The following is a 26,743-nucleotide window of genomic DNA, read 5'->3' as shown; positions in this document are numbered from 1 at the left end:
TTTCTGTAAACAGGAAGTTTTAGGTCAAATGCAGTGAGTTGGAGGAATGATCCCACAATTCTTAAGGCCCTGCTTCTAGACTGCTCCTTCTCACCCTCCATCTCCTGTAGGTAGATTCCATGATCCTCCTCTCTTTCTACCCTCTTTCCTCATTGGTCTCCTCCATTCCCATGGCTCTCTGGGAATCCTTCTCTGAGGATTCCTCCCAAGTTACTCCAGAAGCTTCTTGCAGAAATGATGACTGCCATCTGCAAGGTCTACCATCAGAAGGGTCTTTCTTCTTCTGTCGTCCTAGTTTATTCCAGAATTGTGCTGATTTTTATTTTTTATATTTATTTTATTTTTGGTTTTATTTATTTACTTATTTGGCTGCATCGGGTCTTAGTTGCGGCATGCAGGATCTTTCCTTGCGGTAGACAGGCTCTTTGTTGCAGCGCGAGGGCTTCTCTCTAGTTGTGGCGTGTGGGTTTTCTCTCTCTAGAGGTGGCGCATGGCGCACAGGCTCCAGGGCGTGTGGGCCCCGTAGTTTGCGGCACGCGGGCTCTCTCGTTGAAGCGCGCGAGCTCAGTAGTTGTGGTGCTCGGGCTTAATTGCCCCGCGGCATGTGGGATCTTAGTTCCCCGACCAGGGATCGAACCTGCGTCCCCTGCGTTGCAAGGCAGATTCTTTACCACCGGACCACCAGGGAAGACCCTGTGCTGATTTTTAAAACAGCACTTAAAAGCCACTCCCTAGAATTGTTCTTAGATCATCTTTGAACTTCTTTTTCTCTATTTTTAATAACTTGCTGTATTGGCAGGTGCTATTCAAGTCGGTGGAAGAACCGTTTCTTCAAATTCCTTCTCACCAGAGGCATTCGTGCTCCCTGTGGATGTAGAAAAGGTGAACACAGCTTCTTTTTTTCTTTTTAAAACCACCGAGAGTGTTAACCCCTTAGAACGTGCTGTTCTGATTTCAGTCTGGAAGCTTCACTGGATGAGACATGGCAAATAAGTTTCATCTCAGCATTTGAGTGGTAGCGTGTGCACTCAGCTGGGAAGTTTTCCATGACTGATGAATGATGTCTCCCACTGAGGCACCACCAGTCTAGGGTTTTATATCACAAGAAATTCAACTTGGGTCATCTTTTGGTTGCAGTGGGCTAAATCTTCTGTCTCCGGAAGATATGGGCTGTGCTTGATGTAATGACCTATGATAACGCAGTTAAATAAACATTTACATGTCTACGCGTTAACTCCACTTAAATACAGCTTCTTGATTTTTCCATCTAATACCCCCTCAGTAGGAAAAAAGTTGATTGTGCTTGTGAGAATTTTAACTGATCATCTTTTCTTCTGCAGGAAAATGCCCACTTTCACATCGCAGATATGATTATCTCAGTCATGGAGAATACGAAGTGTAGTATTCTGAGTCAACAGCACACAGAGACCTGGAGTACAGGAGAGGCCGGCGGGTCGCTCGGGCATGAGCCGGCAGACTTGGAAGGGATGTTTTATAGCCACATAAAGCAGGAATCCAGCTCTTGCACTTCGTCCGACAGTGGCTCTGAAGGCAAGTGGGGCAAATACGAGAACGCTTCCTGCTGCATTTGCCACGTGCATCCCCTCTGTCTGAAGCTTCTGGAGTAACCTGTCCAATGCCCACCATTTCTGCCGCTTGGCTTGGGATTGGTCACTGTGCTCCATTCAGTTATGAAATCGATGTGCTTTTTTCTTGGGTGCCATCCTGCTTTCCCTCTTCCTCTGTCTTGTCACTCAGCATCCCTCTTCTTACACAGGCTTCCTTCCCACCCACCCCCAACCCCCCCGTAGACCTCTTTCATTCATCCCAATATCAAGGAGCCCATGATGCGCTGGGTGCTGGGATTCCGCAGGCAACAGGATGTGCTCCTTTCCCCAGGGAGCTGTCACGCCGGAGCAGAGGCTGAGAAAGGGATGCGTGATCGCTGGGCTAACAGAAGCAAGGGCCCAGCGTGGCGAGTCACGGGCTCAGGGCATCTCTCTTTATTCTGGGATCCAGGGAGCCTTCCTGGACAGGAGGGGACCTAAGCTGAGAACTGAAGTTAGGACTTATCTATTTTCTTCCCATTTCCTAAGTCTGAGTCCTGCTTCAGTCCTAGATTCTTTCTCTGTATTTACTTCCTGGGAGATTGCATCCACTGCAATGCTTTTCCATTATTCCTTCTCCCTTGATCTCTCCCCAGTTTCTTCCCAGCCTTTCACCTCTCTTCTAAGGGCTTGCTTCACAAGCCTGGGAGCTGTGGAACGCGTTTACCTGGTGGGCAGGTAACTAACTTAACTTGTCTAAGCTAGTCATCTGTCACTCCCTGACAACCCCCCTCCTTTCAAAAAAAAAAAGAAAACTAAAGCCTCCTTTTCGCTGGGACTGCCTTTACTTAGCATCTTAATCAGGAACCTTCCAGTGACGAGGGAGGCACCAGCTCCGTGTGTAGCACAACGCAGGTGCACGATCAATAGATGTCGAATAGACTACCTCGCTCAAATTTACAGGGATTTTTTAATAAAAAGTTTACAAAGCATCCTCATCGAACCCAGTGGTGGCCAGTACAGAACTGACCAGTAGAGAGGCAGCTCTGGCATCTGTCTTTTCTGGGGTTTTGTGGCTTCTCATTACTTCTCTTCGTGCAGTTGTTTCCTTCTCCTTTTCCTGCGGCTAGACTTCTACCCTCCCCCTAGCATCTGGTTTCAGCTCGGCAGTCCCCCTGATGGCTCAGTCAGGGTCTCACAGCTCAACCTAGCCTTTCAGGACCCCAAGTCCACATTCCCAGGGAACAGCACCTGGCTGGGCCTGCTTTGACGGGGTGTCCACAACTGGTCAGCCAGCAGTGGCCAGGGGAGCCGGGGAATGTGATATGGACCATGGTCCCCCTTGAGGCCACCCGTGGGGAGAAAAGAAGGGATTCGTATTCCTGTACACGGGGCTCTACCTGTGCCTCTTCTTCCTCATGCCCATGCTCCGTCCTGTTTCTACAAGGGAAAAAAATCAGTCCTGACTTAACAGTAATACAACATCCTGCCACCTGTGCCCCAGTCCCACCTTTCACCTGGACCATCACAGCAGCCTCTGGCCAGTCATTCTGTAACAGCTGCGTCTAGGTCCTCCGTGTATGTTTGCTGTCTTTGATTTTCTCTCTTTACTTTCAGCCTCTTTCCCCTCGTTGATTCTACACACATCTGTTCTCCTAGAACGCAGCTTCTAATCCTCTAACATGGCCTGCTGAGTTTGTTCCACATTTCACCCTGGGATTTCAGCCTTTGGTGTCCACCTGCTCCCTGCCTCTCCAACAGGCATCTCCCGCCATTTGCTTCCCTGTGCTGTACCATGGGCTGCGGTTTTACTAGCCTGTTCTACTCGTTGGCAGACATTTTTCATAAGCCCCTGCCTCCCTCCCTTTGCTTCCCTGGGCTCCCCTGGATTGCTGGTTCCCCAGGAACAGCACACTAGTTCCTTCCTCCTTCCCATTCTTCAAAAGCAACCTCCCGCTACGAGCTCTGTGGCATGCTCCCTGATTTGTATCACAGGGCAGAGGTACCATTCATGGGAAATGAATCACAAGCTGTGCTCCAGGATGCTCTGTGATTATCTATGTGCATGGCTCCCCCGACCTCTGAACTTCTGAAGGCCCACGACACACACCTTGCTTTCTTGTGGTTAAGTGTGTCGGTGTCTCAGCCCCCTCATGAGGTCTTAAGCTCTTTGAGAGATTAGAATTTGTCTTACTTATATTTGCATTCAATATATGCCTGGCCTGAAATATTTTATAAATATTTGTTGAATGGTTGACTGGAAGCTCATGCTTAGCTGAAATTTTGTTTTTGTTTTTTTTGTTTTTGTTTTTCCGGTACGCGGGCCTCTCACTGTATTGGCCCCTCCCGTTGCGGAGCACAGGCTCCGGACGCGCAGGCTCAGCGGCCATGGCTCACGGGCCCAGCCGCTCCGCAGCATGTGGAATCTTCCCGGACCGGGGCATGAACCCGTGTCCCCTGCATCGGCAGGCGGACTCTCAACCACTGCGCCACCAGGGAAGCCCTTAGCTGAAATTTTTTAAAAATATGAATATGTGAAATGAAATTTAAAAATATTTCTACCACACAGATAAAAATATTTATCTTTTATCACTCTTGTGACATTTATGGTCATAGAGGTTACTCCATGAGGTAAGGCAGGCGTTCAACAAATTGCAGGTTGATCAAGAGAGTATTAAAAACAAAAAACGAAAAACTAGACAGTATCAGCATGCACCTCACATAGGGGGAGCGATGCTTCCTGGAACTTTATCAGTTAAGTCTATTTTTGTGCCTGTACTAGGTTGCTATGTAAATTGTATGTTACTGCTGACTATGATCGAAAGAGTGTGAGAAACACAGAGGTGGGTGAAATTGTCCCCATTTAACCCATGAGGAAAGCAAGCTGAGAAGTTGATTGTCTCCCAGCTAGAACGGTTTTTCAATGATCACATTTTTCAGTGAGGGTATTTCTTGAGGTAATAGCATGATTTGCAAAATCATTTCCCAATTCTTTGGCATTTAGGTAGCTTTCAATATTTTAACACTTTAAAAGGACTGCAGATAGCTCCTTGGTGATCAAAACCTTCCTCTTCCACTTTTTCCCCTCTGTTTAATGACATTCTTGGGATAATTCCCCAAACTGGTATTAGGGATAGAAAAGCATAAACGTGTTTCTATTCGTTTCCTGGGACTCCTGTAGCCAAATATGACAAACTGGGTGACGTAAGACAACAGAAATTTAGCCTCTCACAGTCGTGGAGGCCAGAGGTCAGCCATGAAGTTGTTGGAAAGGTTGGTTCCTTCCACAGGCTCTGGGCCACACCTGTCTCCTGGCTTCTGTCAGTTGCTGGGGATCCTTGATGTTTCTTGGTGTGTAGACACGTCCCTCCAGTCTCTGCCTCCATCTTCACAGGATGTTCTTTCTCCGAATATCTGCGTCTGTGTCCACATCTCCCTCTTTTTATGACACCAGTCGTATTGGATCTAGGGCTTGCCCTGATCCAGTACGACCTCAGCTTAACTTGATTACAGTGCAATGACCCTATTTCCAAATCAGGTCACATTCACAGGTTCTGGGTAGACATGATTTTGGGGGACATGTTCAACCCAGTACAATGTTTGTCACCTATACTTTTTGCCTCACTGTGAAAGAAAAAGTGTTTTTCCCCCTCTTTCATTTTGTAAAACACTGTATTACGGACATTTTCAAACTTACATAAAAGTAGGCAGAATACTCCTATGGACCACAATAGACTCAGCAGTCTGTTTCACTTAATCATGTACATATAAGAACAACACAAAAAGAGCTCCCTGTACTTTTTAATTCTTACAGCTGAATGTTAAAATTAAAAAAAAATCAACTAGCCCTTTCATTCCCCAATTTCGGTTTAGCTGGGTGTTGCAGGTTGGGCAGTCCTTTTTCTTCTTGTTGGTGAAATCTCCTTCCTTTCTTCTTCTAGGTTGTGCTGTGTTACAGGTCAGCCCAGTGGTTGAAACACCTACTTACTGTGATGTGATGAAGGATGACTGCAAATGTGACTTGGATGAATTCGTTATCGTAGGTAAGATTTGGAAACTCATGATCTGTGACTAGGTACCCTCCTCCCCACATACATACTGGCACTCTTCACACACAGTACCACCTTACGTGGCATTCAGAGAAGCTCCTCCCAAGATCAGACAATGTCCCTGATATAAAAAATAAGATGTCTCGATATTAATCTCTCATCTCATTTGTAGATTTGAATGCAAAAGCAGGTGCTCGTTATGGTCCGATATCTGTTTGGCGCCTCAATTATATTTTGATGAAATTTCAGATGGGCATATTTTGAAATCCCATCTTTGGTCATTAGCTGTAGTCTCATAGTAGAAACACAAAAGAATGTGAAGTATGGAGATGCTGAATAATCGGTCCTTTCTGAGATGCAGGCAGCTCTTGCTGTGTTCTCATAAACTTGACTGCGATGAGGTGAAACAGATTAAAAGACCTCACCACCCTTTCTTTGATTTTCCCACAGAACTTGGAGATTTCAGCAATACCACAGAGACCTGTGGATGTTCCTGCAGCTCCTCTAAGAGGTATCATCTGCACGCAGACCCCCGGGCCATCACCTCTGAGGCTCTGTAGACCCCAGGCCTCTGACATCTTGGGCCCAATTCAGCCAGTTCCAATAACAAGGATTACTGCTTAGAAATGAAGCCATCACTACTAAAGTTCCTACAGTGTTTTTAGAGTGTTTCAAAGACTTTTTTTTTTAAGTGTTTTTTTTTTTTTGTGGTACACGGGCCTCTCACTGCTGCAGCCTCTCCCGTTGCGAAGCACAGGCTCCGGATGTGCAGCCTCAGCGGCCATGGCTCACTGGCCCAGCCGCTCCGCAGCATGTGGGATCCTCCCAGACCGGGGCATGAACTCGTGTCCCCTGCATCGGCAGGCGGACTCTCAACCACTGCGCCACCAGGGAAGCCCCTTTCAAAGACTCTTGTACACATTCTCATTAATCCTCATGGGTGGGATGGGCGGGTTTTCTTAAACCCCATTTTATGGATGCAGAAACTGAGGTTCGGACGAGATGTGCCTCAGGACGCCGTGCTGTTAAAGAGCAGAGGTAGGGCTTGCGCTCAGGTCTTCTGACTCTACATCTGGTGCTCTTTTCACCACCCCTCCCCTTGGTACCCTCAACAAACACAAGCTGCCCTGTTGAGCGTGGAGGCATTGAGTCGAGTAAGATAACCGTCGGTGGGCACGGTAAGATGCATTGTCTGTTGTATGACACCTCCTCTGGTTTTTGGAGAGGGAAGGAGAGTTGAAAACCTGAAGCACAAGACCGTAAAACACTCCTCGTGAATATAGTGTTCCATTTTTGCATCTCTTCCATTTTAGTGTCGTTTATGAGCCAAACTTCAATTCGGCTGAGCTAATAGCCAAAGAGTTATACCACCTCTTCAGGAAGTGCTGGATGTCAGAAGTTAATTATCAGCTGGCAGGCTCCCTGAACGCAGCTGGCTCCATAGTAAGTATCAACAGAAGTTGACCTTGAATCAAAGGTTCCTAAATTCTCATTTTGCCCGCTGTTCACATCAGATGTTTCTGTCTTTCTTTGTTGCTGGGTGCTGATGGATCTGATGTTTATTGAGCGCTTATGATGCACCAGGGTCTGTGCTCAGCAATTCATGTTTTAATCCTCACAAGTCTCCTATTAGGTAGATGCTACTGTTATTTTAATTAAGTGTTAGTTCCAGACCCTCAGTGGGGCTGGTCAGTGGTAGAGCGGCGAGAGTCGAGCCCCAGGCTGCCTCGTTTGAAAGCCCAGGCTGGTTCCCTTCCACACTGCCCGCCGAGCAGGCCACCCACCGCGGCAGAGGACTCTGTGGCAGAGGCTAAAGTCGGGGTGGGAGAAAAGCACTCTGGAAGTGCAGCGAAGGCAGTGTTCCATTTCATCAGGGGAACTTGGGAAGGCTGATAGGCGATCTCAGAATTCAAGGTAAGCGTCAGGCCAGGCAGAACTGTAGCAGGTAGGGGCACGTGAAGGGCACTCTTGGCAAAGGGCAGCTGGAGCAAAAGTGACAGGGAGGTGCGGGGTGTGTTTCCCTTTTTTTTTTTTTTTTTTTTTGGCCATGCCACAGGGCATGCAAGATCTTAGTTCCCCAACCAGGGATCAAACCTGCACCCCCTGCAGTGGAAGCTCAGAGTCTTAACCACTGGACCGCCAGGGAAGTCCGCGTGGTGTGTTTCTTTTTTTTCTTAATATTTTTTAAAATTAATTAGTTTAGTTATCTTTGGCTGCATTGGGTCTTTGTTTCTTCTGGCGGGCTTTTCTCTAGTTGCAGTGAGCGGGGGCTGCTCTTTGTTGCGGTGTGTGGGCTTCTCATTGCGGTGGCTTCTCTTGTTGCAGAGCACAGGCTCTAGGCACGCGGGCTTCAGTAGTTGTGACACGTGGGCTCAGTAGTTGTGACTCGCGGGCTCTAGAGTGCAGGCTCAGTAGTTGTGGCGCACAGGCTTAGTTGCTCCGCGGCATGTGGGACCTTCCCGGACCAGGCATTGAACCTGTGTCCCCCACATTGGCAGGCGGATTCTTAACTGCTGCTCCACCAGGGAAGTCCACATGGTGTGTTTCTTGAGCAGAGTGATTCGGTGTGGTTGGAAAACGTGTGTTTGTGTGTAGCTGGGTGTGTTTTGGGGACAGTTAATCTTCATCTTCCTTGGAAATTAAGCTCAAAAGTGACCAAACTATGGAGGGCATAGATGCTAAGTTCAGGAGTTTGGATTTTAGATGCTAAGAGGAAAGTATAATGGTTGGGAGAGGTGCCTCTGCACCTGTATAAGCCGGGAAGTGTCTGCAGAGAGCTGCTTCTGGAAAAGTCTGACTACAACAGGGGATTCTGATCCGCACCATTTGTCAGCCTGTTGACTAAGCAGGGTGAGGTTCTGCTGTGCAGGAAAGCATTCCAGGTCACACTGACCTACTTACAGCAATCTGAAGTCTGGAAACAAAAGAACTAACTGAAAATACCAAGCAAAATGATCTCAGCTGTGTGATGTCTTAAGCAATTCTCCTGCAGAGGGTTTTAAATACAGGGAGGGCTCTGCCCAGGTCCTTTAGTTCAGATGAAAGCAGTTTTCATTTCTCAAGGTAAATTTTAATGTTGCAAACACATTTGAATGTTCTTTTTTTTTTTTTTTTTTTTTTGGCGGTACACGGGCCTCTCACCATTGTGGCCTCTCCCGTTGCGGAGCACAGGCTCCAGACACGCAGGCTCAGCGGCCGTGGCTCACGGGCCCAGCCACTCCGCGGCATGCGGGATCTTCCCAGACCGGGGCTCGAACCCGTGTCCCCTGCATCGGCAGGCAGACTCTCAACCACTGCGCCACCAGGGAAGCCCTGAATGTTCTTTTATTTCAGTTCCTGAAATATGCCTGTTGCTCCTAAATCCTCTTCTGGGTTATTTATGCAGGTTGTAAATGAAGAATGTGTCCAGAAAGACTTTGAATCCAGCACGGATGTAGTACAGGAAATTAAACTGAAGTCGAGGATCAGAGGGACTGGAGACTGGGCGCCCCCTAGGTTTCAAATCATATTTAATGTTCATCCACCACTCAAGTAAGTCTGGGCTGCTGCTTGGACCCGCCAGTCCAGTTAAAGCAAGTTGTGATGGGTCCCGCCTGACTCGTTCTGAAAATAGGTGAAGGCAAAAAATAATATACCAAGGGACAAAGAAAAATTTGTTTTAGGAAGAGTAAAGTTGGGCATATTTTTCTGAGTTAGCTTTTCTTGGCACCCTGTTTATCATGGGCTTTTGCGTTCTGTAAGTTTTGACAACTTGAGAATTTAACTATGTGTCCTTAATTATGAACATTACATAACAATTGAAAAGTAAATAGGCTCATATTAAGTGGCTAATAGTGAGCTTTAAAAATTACATACAGTAATTTTAAGACTAGCCCACTATTTTCCAGTGCAATGTGAAGTAAAAATCAATGAATTACTTTTTTTAAAGGAAAATTTAATCTTGAAAAGCGCACCTCTAGTTAAGAAACATAACAGAATGCAAATAAAAATATCTTTGTTCTCTATGAAGTAACGAAATCCTAAAAGACAAAAAAACCAAGATGGTGCAAAAAAAAGGAAATAAATACATTGTATATAAATATCTATAATAATTTAAAGTAGTGTTTATTCTGAGACTAGATGACATTGTAGACAAAGGGACATTGTAACGAAATACAGTTTTTTTCATTCCTCTTGGTTGGTATTTAATACAGTGTACAAACTGCAGTGTTATGAAGGGACTGGTAAGGGTCATTGCCTTCCCTGTGGAGGTGCCTTATAGACTGACTTTATTTTTTTCTTTCAAGAGAATGCCAGGAAGTTCTCTGGGGCTGCTTGGGCAGAAGAGCCCCCTCTCCAAGCCTTGTTGAGGGGTCATTTCCCTTGGTGTGGGATGTCTTTCCTCTGGGATTTCCCTGGGTCCTCTCAAACGCACATGAGTAGGGTTCCACGTATTTTTACCGTGGCCACTTTTGCTGACCCTAAACTGTATTAAAAATTTACAACTTTCTCCATATTTCCAAATCCCATGTGGAACTGTGACACTAACAGTTCAATAGCAAACACTTCAGTAGACTATCTTTCACCAAAAATGTTTGATAGCATTGTCTTATATTACCTCTTATTCATCTAAATGTCTTTGGGTCCATCTGTAAACTGCCCGAGTGCATCATCTCTTGGTGTCTCGTACCCCTGAACTTTCTCCCATGTATTACGTGCCTCTAGTTCTCCGTGGAGAGAGAATCCTGTGTGTGCCCAGTGAGACGTCTCTAAGGACCTCTCAGTGGAATAGTTACTCGTGATACCGACTTCTGCTTTGGTGGTAGCAGGGGCTTTTAAAAGACCGAGAGATTTCAACTAGAAAACTCTACTGAATAATTCTATTTCTTTCCCAAATGAAAAATGATAAAATTAAGCCAAGAAAAGTATGATGATGTCAATTTCTCTTCCTATCAGTGAAAAATGCCCCCTTGGCCTTTTCTGAAATGTAACTCTTTTCATTTTCTGCCCTCAGGAGGGATCTCATGGTAGCAGCCCAAAATTTTTTCTGTGCTGGCTGTGGAACTCCGATAGAACCTAGTAAGTATGGATAATGGGTTGCCTGCTTATTAGGTGATAACATTGTTTTCTTAAAACATAAGTATGGGTATATTTTTCTCTCAAATGCATACAAGCAATAATTACACAGCAACAAATCTTCTGTTCAACAATGGTTTGATTCATAAGCATGTGAATGAAATTTACATAATTTCATATCCATACCCTTGCATTTTTAAATACTGTAAGTTAAAAAGCACCCCCAAATAACCAATTCTTATATCTCCTGTTTATCCCTCTATACATCAGAGTTGGGCGGTGCATTGTTTTTGTCAGAGATGCCTTTGATGAGAAGTTATAGGCGCTTCATGATGCTGCCCTCTCTTTCGTGAAGAGGCCACCGTGACCTACAAGGCTCTGTGACTGCCCATTACCTCTCCGACTCTTATCTCCTAGGTTTCTCCCCGTCGGGCATTGAGCTCCAGCCACAAGGCCTCCCTGTCGGTCCTTGAAGGCGGCAGGCTCTCTCCTGACTCAGGAATTTGCATTTGTGCTTCTCTCTCCCTGGAATGCCCTCCCTACAGCGTCCCCCTGATTGGTTCTCTTCCTTCCGTCCCATCTTCATTCACAGATCTTCCCTGGCTACCCTATCGAAACTGTCCACCTCACCACCCTCCTGGCCACAAACACACACATACACACTTTATATTCCCCTTCCTTTCTAATTTTTATTCAACCACTTATCTCCCTAAAATATTCTTTCCTATTTTACTGATTTTTCAGTAAAATAGACTCTAGTTCCATGAGGACAGATATGTGGTCTGTTTTATCCATTGCTTTATCTATTGCTCCTACAAGCGTACCTGGCACACAGTTGGGACTCAGAAGATATTAGTTGAATGACTGAATGGCTTATGCAGGAGCTAGCCAGACTCCTCTAAGAGAGTTTCAGGGAGTGGCCCCAGGGCCTAGAAAATTAGGTTTCACCCCGTCAGAAAGGCGAGTTGCTCTCTTGAGACTGGGAATCACTTGTTTTGCTGTGAAGGCATCCATAGGTCTAACCTGAGAAGGCTGGAAAGGAGCTTTGTGGGAAAGGGTTCCTTTGACAGGCAATCTTGGAAGGAAAAAGACTTTGAGCATCTCCACCTCAAGAAATAAAAATAGAAAGCAGAAATCTATCCGAACTTCCTTCTGCCATGCTGAACGGTAACGCCTGCCATGCATCACAGTCGTAACTAATTTTCTCTGAATGACCCTCTTCCCCGCTAGTCTAGTGGGGACCATGTCTCTTTGGTTAACCACTGTATCCTGGTGCCTCAGTAAATATTGAATGCATGACTCAGAAAGTGTGAATGCGTGCCTATGATTCCACCAACTTTTAAAGTACTTCCCAGAGTTTGTTCACATGTGGGGACGTAGGCCTGCACCACTGATAACAGCATGGTCCTTCCCTCATGAAGCTTGCTGACAGGAAGTCATCAGCCAAGTAAATAACAGGGCGATGCCTGCGACAAAAGAGAAAGGCAAGTGTGCTATGGGATTTACAGCCAGGGAACTTAATCTGGGCTCGGGGGGCTGGGAGTGAAAGGTTTCATAAGGAAGTGATTGTCCCCAAAGGAGAGAGAGAGGGAGGGGGAGGGGGAGGAGGAGAGAGAGAGTGTGTATGTGTGTGTGTGTATGGGTTGGGGGGGGGGGGTCACCATATGTAAAGGGCCCAAGGCTACTGCAAAGAAGTCCTATATGACTGGAGAGTAGGAACAAGATCAGACAACATGCCGCAGAGGTAGGCAGAGCACAGACGGCAGGAGCGTTAGCAACCGTGGAAATCATTTTGGACTTTTCCCACGAACTTCCTATAGTTCTTAGAATAATTTTAACTTTTCATTTTGAGATATTTTTAGACTTACAGAGGAGTTGCAAAAATAGTACAGGCACAACCCATATACCCTTCACCCACCCTTCACCTTATAATAATCATAGTATAATTATTAAAACTGATACATTAGCATTGATACAATCCTAGTAACTAACCTACAGTGTTTATTTGGGTTTCACTAATGACCGCTCTCCATTCCAGGGTCCAATCCAGAATTCCACCCTCAATTTAGTTGTCGTGTCTTCTTACTCTCCTCCAATCTCACACAAACTGAATCATTTGAAACGTAAGCAGCAGAAAGGATGGGATTTTACCCTTTAGCAGGCCCTAAAAATAAGGATGATGAACAGTTATCCCACCAAAGAAAATTAATAATGATTCTCTAATATTGTCTAATACTAGTCCAGATTCATTCGTGGTCCTCAAGATGATGTTTATAGCTAATTTGTCCACCAAGTTTCATACATTGCATTTCGTCATTATTTCTCTTTAGTCAGCTGTATTCTAGAACTGAACTGTCCAGTATGGTAGCCACTAGCCCCTGTGGCTACTGAAAATTAAAATTAAAAATCCAGTTCCTCAAGCACACGGGTCACATTTCAAGTGCCTAGCAGCCACCTCTGGCCAGTAGTGACTGTATCAGGACAGCACAGATCAAGAACGTTTCTGTCCTCATAGAGAGCTCTGTTGGACAGCGCTGTTCTAGAATTTTTCCCTCTTATTTTTTTTCTATGACACTGACTTTTCCTGAGATGAGAACAACTGTGGCTTAGAGCAGAGTTTCTCAACCTCAGTGCTGCTGACTTTGTTATGTGTGGGGGATGGGGTGGGAGAGGCTATGCTGTGCGTTGTTGTGAGGGGCATGGGGGAGACTACCCCGTGAGTTGTAGGAAGTTGGGCAGCATCCCTAGATGCCTCTAGCAGCTCCCCAGTGGTGACAACCAAAATTGTCTCTAGACATTTCCATATGTCCCTTAGGGGGAAAATCACTCCTGGTCGAGAACCGCTGGTTTAGCGTGCTCTGTTTTGTTCTGTTTTAATTCAAGGACTGAGGAAACCAAAAGAGATGGACGTAATTCGTTCTGTATTGATAGTATAATGCTTAGTATGCATTCAATGAAATTTGGTGAATGAGTGGCTGGATGTTGAAACGTTAGGATTTTAGATGTTAGAGAAAGATGCATTCTAACAGGAAAATGCACTGGCCCCTTCTGTCCTCCTCTGTCTTCACGTCTTGCTAAGTTCGATCAGAAAAATAGAGTTCAGGGGCCAGGATATGCCTGTGTTTTTCCCGTTTAATATAAAACGTGTTGAGGCCCTATCATACGCAAAATAATACTCATTATTCTTCATATCAGAGATCCTAATCCAAGGTGGGAAATAGACACAGTACAGTAGACTTTTCAAAGTTTCAAATGTGAGAGCTCAGACATGAATCATTAAGCACTTAATAAGTTCTTCACAAATAATTTGTCAACCCTAGAGGAGTGTTATATGTTAGAGTTTGATAATAGCGTGTGTACGTATGTACTTACTGTTGACCCTCATCCCTCACGAATTCCGTATTTGCAAATTTGCCTACTCCCTAAAATTTACTTGTGACTCCAAAATCAGTGCTCACGGGGTTTTCACAGGCATTCACAGGTATGTGCAAAGCACCGAAAAATTTATCGCCTGAAATGTGAGTTGCCCGGTGCACTTGCTCTCAGCTGAAATTGAACAAGGCAGCTCTGCCTCCTTGTTTCAGCTCTCATGCTGTAAACAAGTCCTTTTCACAGTTTATTTAGTGCCATGTGTTTTTACATTTTTGCATTTTGGGGTGGTTTCAGCTGTTTAAAATAGCCCCCAAGCATAGTGCTGAAATGCTGTCCAGTGTTCCTAAGCACAGGAAGGCTGTGATGTGCCTTAAGGAGAAAATCAGCTTCCTTCATGAATGATAAATGTCGGCTCATCTTAGACCCTAGGCTTGAGGGAGGAGCGCGTAGGAGGCTTAGCTGAACTGCCATTTTCTTTCTTAAGCCGGGTGGTGGGCACCCAGGTATTGGTTGCATTAATTTCTATACTTATTGTTTGTCAATATGTTTTATTAACAATATCTCCAAAAGCAATGCATGTTCATTTTAGCAAATTAAAAAGTGCAAAGAGCAAAACTCCTTTCTTTCCCCCACCCTCTAGAAGTATTCAATGATGGCTTTTTGGTGGGCACTTTTTTGGACTGTGTGTGGTTATTTTTAAAAACAAGATACAGATCACATAATACACACCTATACCTGCACGGCCACTGCCCACACTCTTCCCTGTATTTCATAGACCCCCGGGCATCTCACTGTTGAGTGCGCCATGCTTATCTAACCAGTTGCTTCTTAATGGATATTTAGATCGCCCCCCCCCATCTATTATAAATGTGCTGTAATGAACGCTTTTCTCTATTGCCACACGTGCCAGTTAGCATTTCTGTCTAATGCTGCAGAATTAAGATTACTGCCTCATGTTTAAGAATTGAACTGTATCACGGAAATGTCCTAAAAGGCAGCCTCTCCTGTCAGCCCTGTGGGTGAGTGCCCACCACGCTGCACCTCACCAGCTCTGGATCTCCTAAATGTGTGACAGTCTGAGGCAAAGCCAAGTTTTCACTCATTTTATATGCATGTCTTTGTTACTGAGACTGAGTGTTTTTTACATCTTTACTGGCTGTGTTTCCTCTTCCTATGTATTCCCAGCCTTTGTGCGTGTTTTTATTTTTTTCCTCACCGATTTATTCAAGAACTCTTTGGGGTGCTACTTCCTAACAGTCTACGTAGAGTGCGTTATCATTTCCAAAGCATTTTTCATATGTGTGATATCACGGAATCCAGTTCTGACTCGTTTTTGTGGCTTCAGGACCGTTAGCCCGAAGAGATTCGGGCTTATAAGAGTCTTCCTGCCAGTAAGGGGTTGAGACTGGACTCCCACCAAATCCCCGGACCCTGAATCTCATGTTCTTTTGACCACACGTCAGTTTAAAAGGCCCATCTTCCAAATCCAAGAGTGTTTCGGGAGGGTTCTATTTCCCAACATCTGTTACACGAAAGCAAAGCTCATGAATGGCCATGACTCGAGGCCTCCCGCGTCTGCCAGAGCTTCCGCAGCACGGCTCCAGCGTCATGAAAACAGCGAGCGGAGTCTTGCCCTTGGGAGGGAATTGGAGGTGGGGACAGGCAAGGGTGGGTTTCCAGCGTCAGGTGATCAGTGCTCATCCTTCCGTGTGTCCCGCAGAATTCGTGAAGCGGCTCCGGTACTGCGAATACCTGGGCAAGTATTTCTGTGACTGCTGCCACTCGTACGCGGAGTCGTGCATCCCGGCCCGCATCCTCAGGCTGTGGGACTTCAGGAGGTACTACGTCAGCAATTTCTCCAAACGGCTGCTGGATAGCATATGGTACCAGCCCATCTTCAACTTGCTGCACGTCGGCCACGGCCTGTATACGAAGGCCAAGGAGCTGGACAGAGTGAGGGTGAGCAACTGCCTTTCCGGGGAAGGGAGTCCAGTGGCTGAAAGGGTCCTGTGGCAGCAGATGGACATCACCCCCAGCTCAGGGCCTCCAGACAGACCCTCAAAGGGGCAGGTTTACCACCCAGCGGATGGAGCTTATGCTTCAGAGACCCTCGCCTGCTTGGGCTCTTTCCGTGGTCCCAAACCAAATTTCACATTTATGCGTAGTTTTCATTTATACCTAGCTTTTGAATTTTATTCTCTTTTGAATAAAAATTGTATGTGTTTAAGGGGTACAACATGACGATTTGGTATACATATACGTGGTGAAATGATTGCTAGTCAAGCTAATGAACGTATCCATCCCCCCACACAGTTACCTGTTGGGTGTGTGTGGTAAGAACACCTGAAATTGACTCTCTCAGCAGATTTCCAGTATTTAATATAGTCTCGTGAACTGTAGTCATCATGCTACCCATGAGGTCTCTAGACTTTTCCTACGTAACTGAAACTCTGTACCCTGGACCAGCATCTCCCCATTTCCCTCACTTCTTTCCCCCTAGGAACCACCCTTCTAGTCTCTGCTTTTATGTACCTGACTTTTTTAGATTCCACATATAAGTGAGATCATGCAGTTTTCGTCTTTCTGTGTCTGGTTTATCTCACTTAGCATAATGTCCTCCAGGTTCATCCATGGTGTCTCAAATCGCAGGACCTCCTCCTTTTGTATATAGTTTGGTGTTTTTCTTAAAGAAGGCCCCCAACATTGTATAAGCTTCAGGTTCCCCGAGACCTGGGTCCCTCCTGGACCCTCTGTAGATCTCTGGACTCAGTAATGAACCCCTGCTATAAAGACTGTGTATTTCAAAAGCTTATTTTCTAGAGTTGTAGCATTTCAAGGTTAGAAATAACATTTAATTTTGACTTGTACCTTTCCAGTGTTTTTTTTTTAACATCTTTATTGGAGTAGAATTGCTTTACAATGGTGTGTTAGTTTCTGCTGTATCACAAAGTGAATCAGCTACACGTGTACATATACCTCCAGTGTTATTTTATCACACTTACTTTTCCTCCTGTTTGGTTCCTCACATCAGGAAATCCAGGAGCAGCTATTTCACATCAGGAAGCTGTTGAAGACCTGCAGGTTTGCTGAAAGGTGCTACTGCTGGCTGGGCGGGCGGGCGGGCCTGTGAATGGGAGGTCTGATAACCCCACACACTTGCTGATCCTTTGTGCCTCCAGGCCCAGCTCCTCCAGTACATAGCAGTCACCTTGTGACTCTCCTTGGGGATGCGGACCCCCTCTTGAGTGTTGCTAAGCCTTCTAGCTCACTAGCAGGGAATTTAACATATTAAGAAGAATGGACCAGTATAAGGATGAAACAGCTCTAGCCAGTGGGCTATTATTATCATTATTTTAAATTGCGATAAAATACACACAACATAAAATTTACCATCCTAACCCTTTGTAAGTGTCCAGTTAAGGGGTTAAGTTCACATTGCTGGCCAACCATCACCACAGAACTCTTTTCATCTTGTAAAACTGAAGCTCTGTACCCATTCAACACCATCTCCCCAGCCTCCATTCCCCCAGCCCATGGGAACCACCCTTCTCTTTTCTGCCTCTATGATTTTGACTATTCCAAGTACCTCATATGAGTGGAATCAAACAGTATTTGTCATTTTGTGACTGGCTTATTTCATGTAGTATCATGTCTTTAAGCTTCACCCCACGCTGTGGCCTGTGTCAGGATGTCCTTCCTTTGTAAGGCTGAATGACACTGCATTGTGTGTGTATTCCACCTGTTGTGGACCCATCCACCCTTCTTGGGTTGCTTTCTTTTGCTTATTGTGACTAGTGTTGCTATGCTGATAGAGAGGCATGTCGACTTTTATTGGCTGTGTAATAGTCTGTACTATGATGTGGTATTAAGTATTGTCCTATTACTGAACACCTCATACATTTTAAATATCTTTTGTTATTAAAAAAAAAAAGCCCTAAGCTTTAGCTGAATCTCTGACCACATCCATAGGTATAGCCTGAGGATGAACTTCTGAAGGCCATGTCCATAAAGCCACAGGCATGAATTTAGCAGAGATTTTTGCAGTACGCGGGCCTCTCACTGTTGTGGCCTCTCCCGTTGCGGAGCACAGGCTCCGGACGCGCAGGCTCAGCGGCCATGGCTCACGGGCCCAGCCGCTCCGCGGCATGTGGGATCTTCCCGGACCGGGGCACGAACCCGCGTCCCCTGCATCGGCAGGCGGATTCTCAACCACTGCGCCACCAGGGAAGCACTGGATGCCTGAATCTTAATCTCAGTGCTGGACCAGTGGTTTGGGAGTCATAGTAACTCTCCTGAGGCATCACTCAGTGATGCTGATGGACTTGAAATTTAGTGGAAATGAATCAAGTGGTAATTTTTATCTCAGTACACGTTTTCAGGACTGGAAAAACAAATTTTCAGTTTTCTTTTGCTCAACGTGCACATGGGCAGGCTGCCAGAGACACTTTTCTTGTTCAGCTTTTTGAAATTCGGTGTTTATGGAATTTTAACTTCCTGGCTTCCAAGCAGATTGGCAAAATGTAAAGTGGAGAGGAAAGTTAACTTGTTCCTGGGGCTATTTTTTTAAAAGTTGAATCCAAACTATTCAGTGTGAGTGCCAGGAAAAAGCACCCCCCTGTTTCTGCCCTTGCCTGTGTCAGGTGGGTTTGATTTCCCCTTGGTTTCCTTTCCGGCAGCACATTAAAGGAGTTTGAACAGGTTCCAGGACACTTGACTGATAAGCTTAACCTGTTCTCCCTGGAGGACCTGGTCCGGGTCAAGAAAGGGCTGCTGGCGCCCTTGCTCAAGGACATTCTGAAAGTTTCCCTCGCGCACGTGGCCAGCTGTGAGGTGAGGTTTGTCTGCCCTGGTGGGTGCATCCCTGAACTGTCCCTTCTGTGGCCAGGCCTGGGCAGGTTGTTCTGCACTTGCCTCGTTTAACCCTCACAAACCCTGAGGAAAGTACCAGCAACACTATTTGCAGATGAGAAAAAATGAGGTTCAGAGCTGTTAAGTACCAGACCAAGAACATCTTACTGGGATGCAAGCCTGGGCCAAGCGACTTGTCGTCTGGGCGCCCAGTGCTGTGTGGGGCCTCCCTTGACTCCCATCTGCCCTGACGTGCCAAATGCAGCTGTGTAGACTCAGGATCCAGTGGATCAGGACCTCTGTGTCTTCAGAGCCTGACAAGTTGCAGGGGAGCTATCAGAAACAAAATGAGATCCTTTAAGGACACCTATTTAAAATCATGATCTTTCTCTGGTGCCTCAAACTGCCCTGATGTGCAATTTCTCCAGACAAAACAAATGCACATTTATTGTTCTGATTCTTCCATTGTGGCAGGATATAGTATCCCGTTCCTTCTAGAGGCTAGAATCATAGACATTTAAACATTGGTGTTTACAGAACTCTGTATGTCATTAGAACTCTTGTATAGTAAGAGCAGTTTACAGTCTTGGCTTATAGAATACCAAACTGAAATCTTTACATCATCTGCTGTAGACAAGCTTTTTAATTGTCACGTATATCCACGACATTCAGTGGCCTTGTGCAAATATAATATGTTGCTTAGACGTATCTTTTGTCCTATGCAGAATGTTTCATTTGACTTCTATGAAAATTGCAATTCACGAATTTATATAAACGTTTTAAATGCAGAAACTTGTTACTTCCACAGTCAATCTGGGGGATGCTAGAATAAAAGATTTCAATACCTGGGGAAAAAACTGGTGTTTATAAAGTTCTGTGAAAGTGGTAACTCAGCTTCTGCGTCAGGAGAAACATTACCAACGAGGACTCTCACTTTTTGACTCCTATTCTTACAGCTGTGTCAAGGAAAGGGTTTCATTTGTGAATTTTGCCGGAGTACAGCCGTCATCTTCCCATTTCAGACCGCAACGTGTAGAAGATGTTCAGGTATCATAATGTGATAATACCTTAAGCTTTATAGTAGCTTAATAACTTAAGCGCAAAGTTAAGTTTGATGACTTAAGCACAAAATTAACTTTAGCTTAAAAACAGCTTAATAACTAAAGCATTGTGTTATTTCTTTAAAGTATAATAATGCTGGTGTGTGCTTCTATGTTGAATTGGAGCCAATAAAGGTTTGGGTGCACAGTGGGGAGAATTTGAGTGGGGCAGAGCTAAAGGATGATGTCTTATGGAACAGGGTTTGGCGAGAGGAGGTGGTCCCTGTTTGGCCTGTCCCCCAATTCTTCTACATCAGGGCAAGTTACAGCTGCCCCTGTTTTTTTTTTGTTTGTTTTTTTTTTTGCGGTACGCGGGCCTCTCACTGCTGTGGCCTCTCCCGTTGCGGAGCACAGGCTCCGGACGCGCAGGCTCAGCGGCCATGGCTCACGGGCCCAGCCGCTCCGCGGCATGTGGGATCTTCCCGGACCAGGGCACGAACCCGCGTCCCCTGCCTCGGCAGGTGGACTCTCAACCACTGCGCCACCAGGGAAGCCCCAGCTGCCCCCCTGTTTTGTAATTGAATCACAGTCAATCCCAAGTTCACTAGGGCACTTCTCAGGTTCAACACCTGCGAGAGTATGAAGGCAGCAGGGTTGGGCAGAGGGAGAAGTTGAACTGTGCTGGGGTTGCCATGAAGACTCAGTGCATCTCAGGGGAGCTGGGATGGTTTTGCGGCATTTTGCCAAACTGGAGACAAGAGAGCCAGCCAGGCCTTTCAACGTCATATTGACCAGTCACTAGATGCGGGCTGGGGCCAGCGAGGGGGCATGACCTTGATCAAGCCATTTCCCGAGAAGGGATGCTTCCTCCTGAGCCATCAGCCATTGATGTGGTGATGCACTCTTAGCACCCTGGGGGGCGGTCTTTGGACAGATCTGGGAGGCGCTGCAGCATCCGCGACATCAAGCTCTCTGAGCCTCATGTTCCACTGGCCCTCGTGACCTACTGGGGACTTTATAGTCCCTCTGAGTTTCAACCTGCCTGACTTCTCTTTGGAAGACTCTGGTTTCTGGGTTCAGATCCCCTCTCTCCCTGGGATGGGATGAGCGTCTGTACATATTTGAGAAAACCAGCTGACGGCTGTCCTCCTTGCTTGCAGCGTGCAGGGCTTGCTTTCACAAGCAGTGCTTCCAGGCCTCCGAGTGCCCCCGGTGTGCGAGGATCGCAGCGAGGAGAAGACTTTTGGAAAGTTTGCCCTCTGTGGTGACGTCATGCCCTTGACTGTCGTGAGAAGGACTGTGAAACACTTGTTATGATCACGTCTCCTATTGATAAGATTGTTTTATTATTTTTTTTTATTTTTTATTTTTTTTGCATTACGCGGGCCTCTCACCGCTGTGGCCTCTCCCGTTGCGGAGCACAGGCTCCGGACGCGCAGGCGCAGCGGCCATGGCTCACGGGACCAGCCGCTCCGCGGCATGTGGGATCTTCCCGGACCGGGGCACGAACCCGTGTCCCCTGCATCGGCAAGCAGACTCTCAACCACTGCGCCACCAGGGAAGCCCAAGATTGTTTTATCATTGACTATTGTCTATTAAGAAAAAAGATGGCCAATATTCTCTTCATTATATATATTTAATATTTTACAAGAATGCAGATCCTTTGTTATTAAGCCTAGGGTTGTTACTGGTGATTTTGTTTACAGATGTTCAATGTTTTTGCTGCTACTGTTTTTTAAGGTTTTTTTCTTTTGATACTTCTTAAATTGTATTTGAATAGTTGTATTTAGCTAATGGTGGAGCCTATTTTTTATGAATTGTAACTGACAAGGCAAATGACTCAGTTCCTCTTCCCGTGAAGCTTGTTTTGTGAAAGGGATTGGTACTTCCAAGGAACAAAAAGGCAACCAAAAATCTGTTTGCTCAGGCATTTTTTTCCAACTTAAATTCCATTTTGTAATTGTATCAGTCTTACAGATTTACTTATTCCAGGGTTTGTACAGAGGGTACGTATTACTTTTGCAGTTACATCTGTGTCAAGATCAGTTTATGCTTAGCGGTGTACGCAGGTGCCGTTTGAAGTAGTTGCCTCTAGATGGCGCTCTTTCAGGTGGCACAAATCAAACCTGTATTTGTCACCTCTGTTCCACAAAGTCAAGGGACGCATGGGTGGGTAGAACTTTGAGGGTTTTGTCTCATAGATATAAAATTGACCATAAGATATTTGAAGACTTAAATACGCTGTGGGGAAATGCTGTTAATGAACACAATGTGATTATAGTAATAACTTTAGAATCATAGACATTCCATTAACAAGGTTAAGTGAATCACTAAACCTTTATAAATTTCTTTTTCCTAATATTTCTTATATTCACATGCTTTTCTTCCACCTCCTATATACTTTCTCCTGCTTGAGAAAGGGCCCTAGGGCTGGGTCCCTTCTCGGCACATCTTTAGTCTGGAACGTGGTGTCATGTCCCCAGGATTCTCACGCCCTAAGTAAACCTACTCAGAATGAACTTGTCAAACAGCACAGGCAAGCAATAAAGTGGGACAGGTCGTTCCCTCACCTCATCCAGTGGTGTGTGTGTGTGTGTGTGTGTGTGTGTGTGTGTGTGTGTATGTATGTGTGTTTCATTCAGTGGGATGATATTGAGTACTTGCAAGAAATGAGTGTCTACTATAAATCTGGCGTCTTCTCATCCTATCAGTTGTTTTCCCGTCCCAGATGCCTCTGCTGGAGCTGGACCCCCATTCATTATTTAAGCTAGGTCTCTTTTATTTTATTTTTTTTTTAATTAAAAAAAATCTCAGTGTGTTTTAATTAATTAATTAGGCTGTGCTGGGTCTTAGTTGCAGCACGCGGGATCTTTGTTGCCACGTATGGGGTCTTTAGTTGTGGCATGCGGGCTCTTAGTTGTGGCATGCATGTGGGATCTAGTTCCCCGACCAGGCATCAAACCCGGCCCCCCCTGCATTGGGAGCGGGGAGTCTTAACCACTGGGTATCGGGGAAGTCCAAGCTAGGTCTCTTTTAAATAGAAATTCAGGCACATAGGATAAGATAAATTAGATGAAATTTAAGACACTGTTTCATTTTTACCCATAGCTTATATTCTGTCTTAGGAATCTAGGATCCGAGGGGCATGTTGATATTCCTTATAACAGTCCTACGAGGTTCATGTCAATATCTCCATTTTACAGGTAAGGCTTAGAGAAGAGAAGTAACTGAGGCTTAGAGAAGAGAAGTAACTTACCTAGGTTCCCACAAGTTATGCATGCTGCCTGCCTCCAAAAACCACGTTCCAACTCCCACTTCTTCCGTGGCATCTTTCTTAGATTATACAAAAAAACCACTTTAACTTCTAAGTGCTGGTCAAACCTCAGCTGGTGGCATTGGCTGAGTATTTTCTCACATTCTTCCCTTGCGTTGATTTGAGGGAGGTGCTGTGGCTTATGCATTGTTTGAAGGGCTTTGTGTTCAGGCTACCAGGTCTGTAAGGCACTGGTGAGTGTGTGTGTGTGTGTGTGTGTGTGTGTGTGTGTGTGTGTGTGGATGTGTGTATGGGTGTGAGACACATTTTTGATGTTGAGGAAGAGTGCACAGGAGCTACCAGGAAGTGATGCTTTTGGTTTTTTATTTTGAGGAAGAATGAGGCCATTTAAATCACCAGTCTACAGGTTTGACTGGGCTGTCGTTCCTCCCTGCCCTGGTAACAGAGGCTCCTTCCCAGTAAGGTACCTGTTGGAACAGAGAAGTGTCCTCAGCCCCCCCCCGGAGGGAAGTAATTAGTTGTGACATATTTTGCTCTTTAATGGGATTTACTCCTTGCCTGGTTTTCCCATGGCTGCTGGAACCTAGCGTTTCTCATCAGGCCATCGCCCACCGTGAGGCACTGAGGTTCAGTCCCAGGATCTCAGGGATCAATCTTCTGCCTTTATACTGTTTACTTGGAAAATCCCAATAACATGTCTTTACAGTCGTGATTCTCAGCTGCAAGTAGGGAGTTATACCAGGGGACATGGGGCAAGGAGGCTGAGCCATCCCAAAGTCGTCCTGGTGTGATGACTTGGGTAAGAATCTTTGGCCAGAACTATGGACCGAATCCCAGATCTGCCACTTCCTACCTGTGTGACTCTGACCACGCTACTTAAATTATCAGTACCTGAGCTTCTGTTTGAAAACTGGGGGATAATAATGAGATGTAGTGGATATGAGGATTTGACATGAAAATGCAGCATCCAGCAGAGGCAAGGAGCATGGAGGCAGGAACGCAGCAAGATGAAGGTCAGGAGGGGCCCTGGGAGGAGAGATGCCTGGAGGTGCAGGCAGGAGCCTGAGAAAATGCAGAGAGAAGCACAGGATTTGCCTCAACTCTGGGGTTAATCTCTCAGATCCTTAGTCCTGTCGGCCAGGAGAGCTGGCCCTACGTGTGGGAGGAAGCGGAGAAGCGTGTTTTCTCAGTTTTAGGCTGAGGTTTTCCAGTTGTGTTTGCAGTCTGCCATCTGTGACATCACTCATGAAAGCACTATTTTAGTTTCTGGTGAAGTGAAAAAGAGAACTCTGATTCCTCTTTCCAAACCAGTTGGGGGATTATTTAAAGACAGAGATCCTTATAAGGAAGCACCTTATAAAGGATGTTGACGATGAGACACTGAGATTCTCTCCCACGTCCCCCTTCGGAAATGACCTTGAGAAGTCTTGTGACGGAGGCTTCGTGTATGTGATATCTGGTTGGCGTGAAACCAGCTGAGCCGTGGCGGCAGGGACTGAGGTTCCCAACTCCTGGATCACATGTCTACACTGTTCCTTTCAGCGAGAAGAGGAAGGCGGCTGCAGGGAGGCCGCCAGGATGCATTAGGTCCAGTCTTGGCGTCCAGAGCCATGAGCCCGCAAAGCAGCCTTCCGCCCACAGAGCCCTCCTGCCGCACCTAGGCAGAGGCAGAGAAGCTTCTGCTCGCTCATTTGGGAAGTGTCCCCTTCTGCCACCGCCCTATCCCCACTCTGTTGTTCTTGCCCTCGGTCCCATTCACTTGAAACAAATTTCAACATTGAAAACAAATTAACGATGCTATTCCATAGGCCATCTGTTGGGGGGATGCTTTTGCCAGGCACATAAAGGTACCTTTGGGAAAGGACTAGAGCCCAGACTCTAGTTACCAGGATCTGAACTCCTTCCCCTGAACTCTTCTCATTATGGACCCCACAAGTGGCAGACAAGAGCACCGTGCCTTCCCACTGAAGGGGGAGGCCTCTGGGGACAGCTTCTCTATTAATATTGAACAGAAGATGGCTTATTAGTAGCTGGTGGGCAATCTTTATTACATCAAGTTAATGGACAGTGGCTCCCGTGAACCATGAGTCTATAAAAAAAAAAAACCAGAAAGAAAGATGTGTCTCCAGCTTGTAGCATGTCCATCAGTATTGCTCTTCTCTTCCTGGGCACATGGTCCTAGCCCCATGCATCTGGCTCAGCCCATGTAGCAAAAGAGGGACCGGTGAAATTCAAGTGGAGGTGATGACCATGACTTCCGGTCTGGCCTTGAAACATCCTCTTTCCTTCCACTCTCTCGTTTCTCTCTGCCCCAAGACCCCTCTCTGATGTTCAGCCTGAGAGGAGAGACCTAATCTGGAGGTGTTTGTTTTTATAAATGTGGATTGGTGGTAGCAGTAGGGGACCCAGGGTGTGGGTACCTGTAAGGGTGAACAGGCAGGTGTGTAGGGGGAGGATGGCTATGGACCCCGGCCTTCCCTTAGTTTAGTCCAGTTCCTTTAACGAGGTCCTCTGATGCTCCAACTAGACCTCCGTGTCCTGAGGGCCTCAGCCTCACATCAACACAAGCCAAACTCACCTACGTATGACTGTCCCCTCAGCCTTGCCAGCTACACTAACTTATGCTAACAGGTTATTGTGTTCTCCCAGTTTTGTACCAACTTCAGAGCTGGGGGCAGGTAAGGACTTCAAACGATAAATCTTTTGCCCCCAGCTTTGTCTGTGTTAACAGCACCAGAGCCTGGGATGTCTGGAAAAAGGGAGAAAATGAATATTTACTGTGCATCTGTTATGTGGTAGAGACTGAGGTTTTCTATCTTAAAAATAAATGGCCGGAGAAATTCTCTCTGGGGCAATGACGTTGATTCTGAGCCTTAAATAACAAAGAGCAGAAGGACATGCAAAGATCCGTGGCCTGAGCATTCTTTGGCAGGAAAAATGGCAAAGGCTGAAGACGCAAAGTGCCGAGAAGCCTGCTGTGTCCAAAAACCAGAAGATCAAGGCTAGAGCAACCCAGGCAGCAATCAGAGAGCAGGCAGGAGCTGGATCACGTGAGGCTGCCGAGGCCGTGGGGGAGGAGTCTGGATTTCGTTCTGTGTGAAGCAGAAGGCCATTGGAGGATTGCGTGAAGGGGAGTAGCATGGTCTGCTCTACATTTAAAAGTGATCATCGTGGGCTTCCCTGGTGGCGCAGTGGTTGAGAGTCCGCCTGCCGATGCAGGGGACACGGGTTCGTGCCCCGGTCCGGGAAGATCCCACATGCCGCGGAGCGGCTGGGCCCGTGAGCCATGGTCGCTGAGCCTGCGCGTCCAGAGCCTGTGCTCCGCAACGGGAGAGGCCACAACAGTGAGAGGCCCGCGTACCGCAAAAAAAAAAAAAAAAAAAGTGATCATCGATGTTACGTGGCAGCCTGGATGGGAGGGGAGTCTGGGGCAGAATGGGTACATGTACATGTATGGCTGAGTCCCTTCGCTTTGCTTCTGAAACTATCACAGCATTGTTAATCGGCTATACTCCAGTATAAAATAAAAAGTTAAATAAATAAATAAAGTGATCACCC

The 26,743-nt window shown here is 46.2% G+C and overlaps 1 protein-coding gene across 4 annotated transcripts in view; it reads left to right on the top strand.

Moving 5' to 3' along the window:
* The window catches only part of RUBCNL (rubicon like autophagy enhancer), a 43,167-nt gene extending 16,814 nt beyond the window's left edge, over positions 1-26,353 (top strand). For 2 of the 4 annotated variants that reach the window (XM_033436793.2, XM_033436792.2), the window contains exons 3-14: positions 800-882; positions 1,341-1,551; positions 5,489-5,590; positions 6,047-6,107; positions 6,910-7,039; positions 8,982-9,127; positions 10,590-10,654; positions 15,744-15,982; positions 17,055-17,116; positions 18,700-18,853; positions 19,828-19,918; positions 21,072-26,353. In XM_033436793.2, the coding sequence (XP_033292684.1) occupies positions 800-882; positions 1,341-1,551; positions 5,489-5,590; positions 6,047-6,107; positions 6,910-7,039; positions 8,982-9,127; positions 10,590-10,654; positions 15,744-15,982; positions 17,055-17,116; positions 18,700-18,853; positions 19,828-19,918; positions 21,072-21,193 (1,466 nt within the window). In that variant the 3' untranslated portion in view covers positions 21,194-26,353. The remainder of the gene's footprint in view (positions 1-799; positions 883-1,340; positions 1,552-5,488; positions 5,591-6,046; positions 6,108-6,909; positions 7,040-8,981; positions 9,128-10,589; positions 10,655-15,743; positions 15,983-17,054; positions 17,117-18,699; positions 18,854-19,827; positions 19,919-21,071) is intronic. The other 2 variants (XM_033436794.2, XM_033436795.2) reach the window with 2 other exon arrangements.
* The last annotated feature ends 390 nt before the right edge of the window (positions 26,354-26,743 follow it).

The sequence above is a fragment of the Orcinus orca genome, chromosome 18 (genome assembly GCF_937001465.1).
Source record: "Orcinus orca chromosome 18, mOrcOrc1.1, whole genome shotgun sequence".
NCBI classification, from domain to species: Eukaryota; Metazoa; Chordata; class Mammalia; order Artiodactyla; family Delphinidae; genus Orcinus; species Orcinus orca.
The sequence above is the reverse complement of the archived record's forward strand: the minus strand, read 5'-3'. Positions and strand labels throughout refer to the sequence as shown.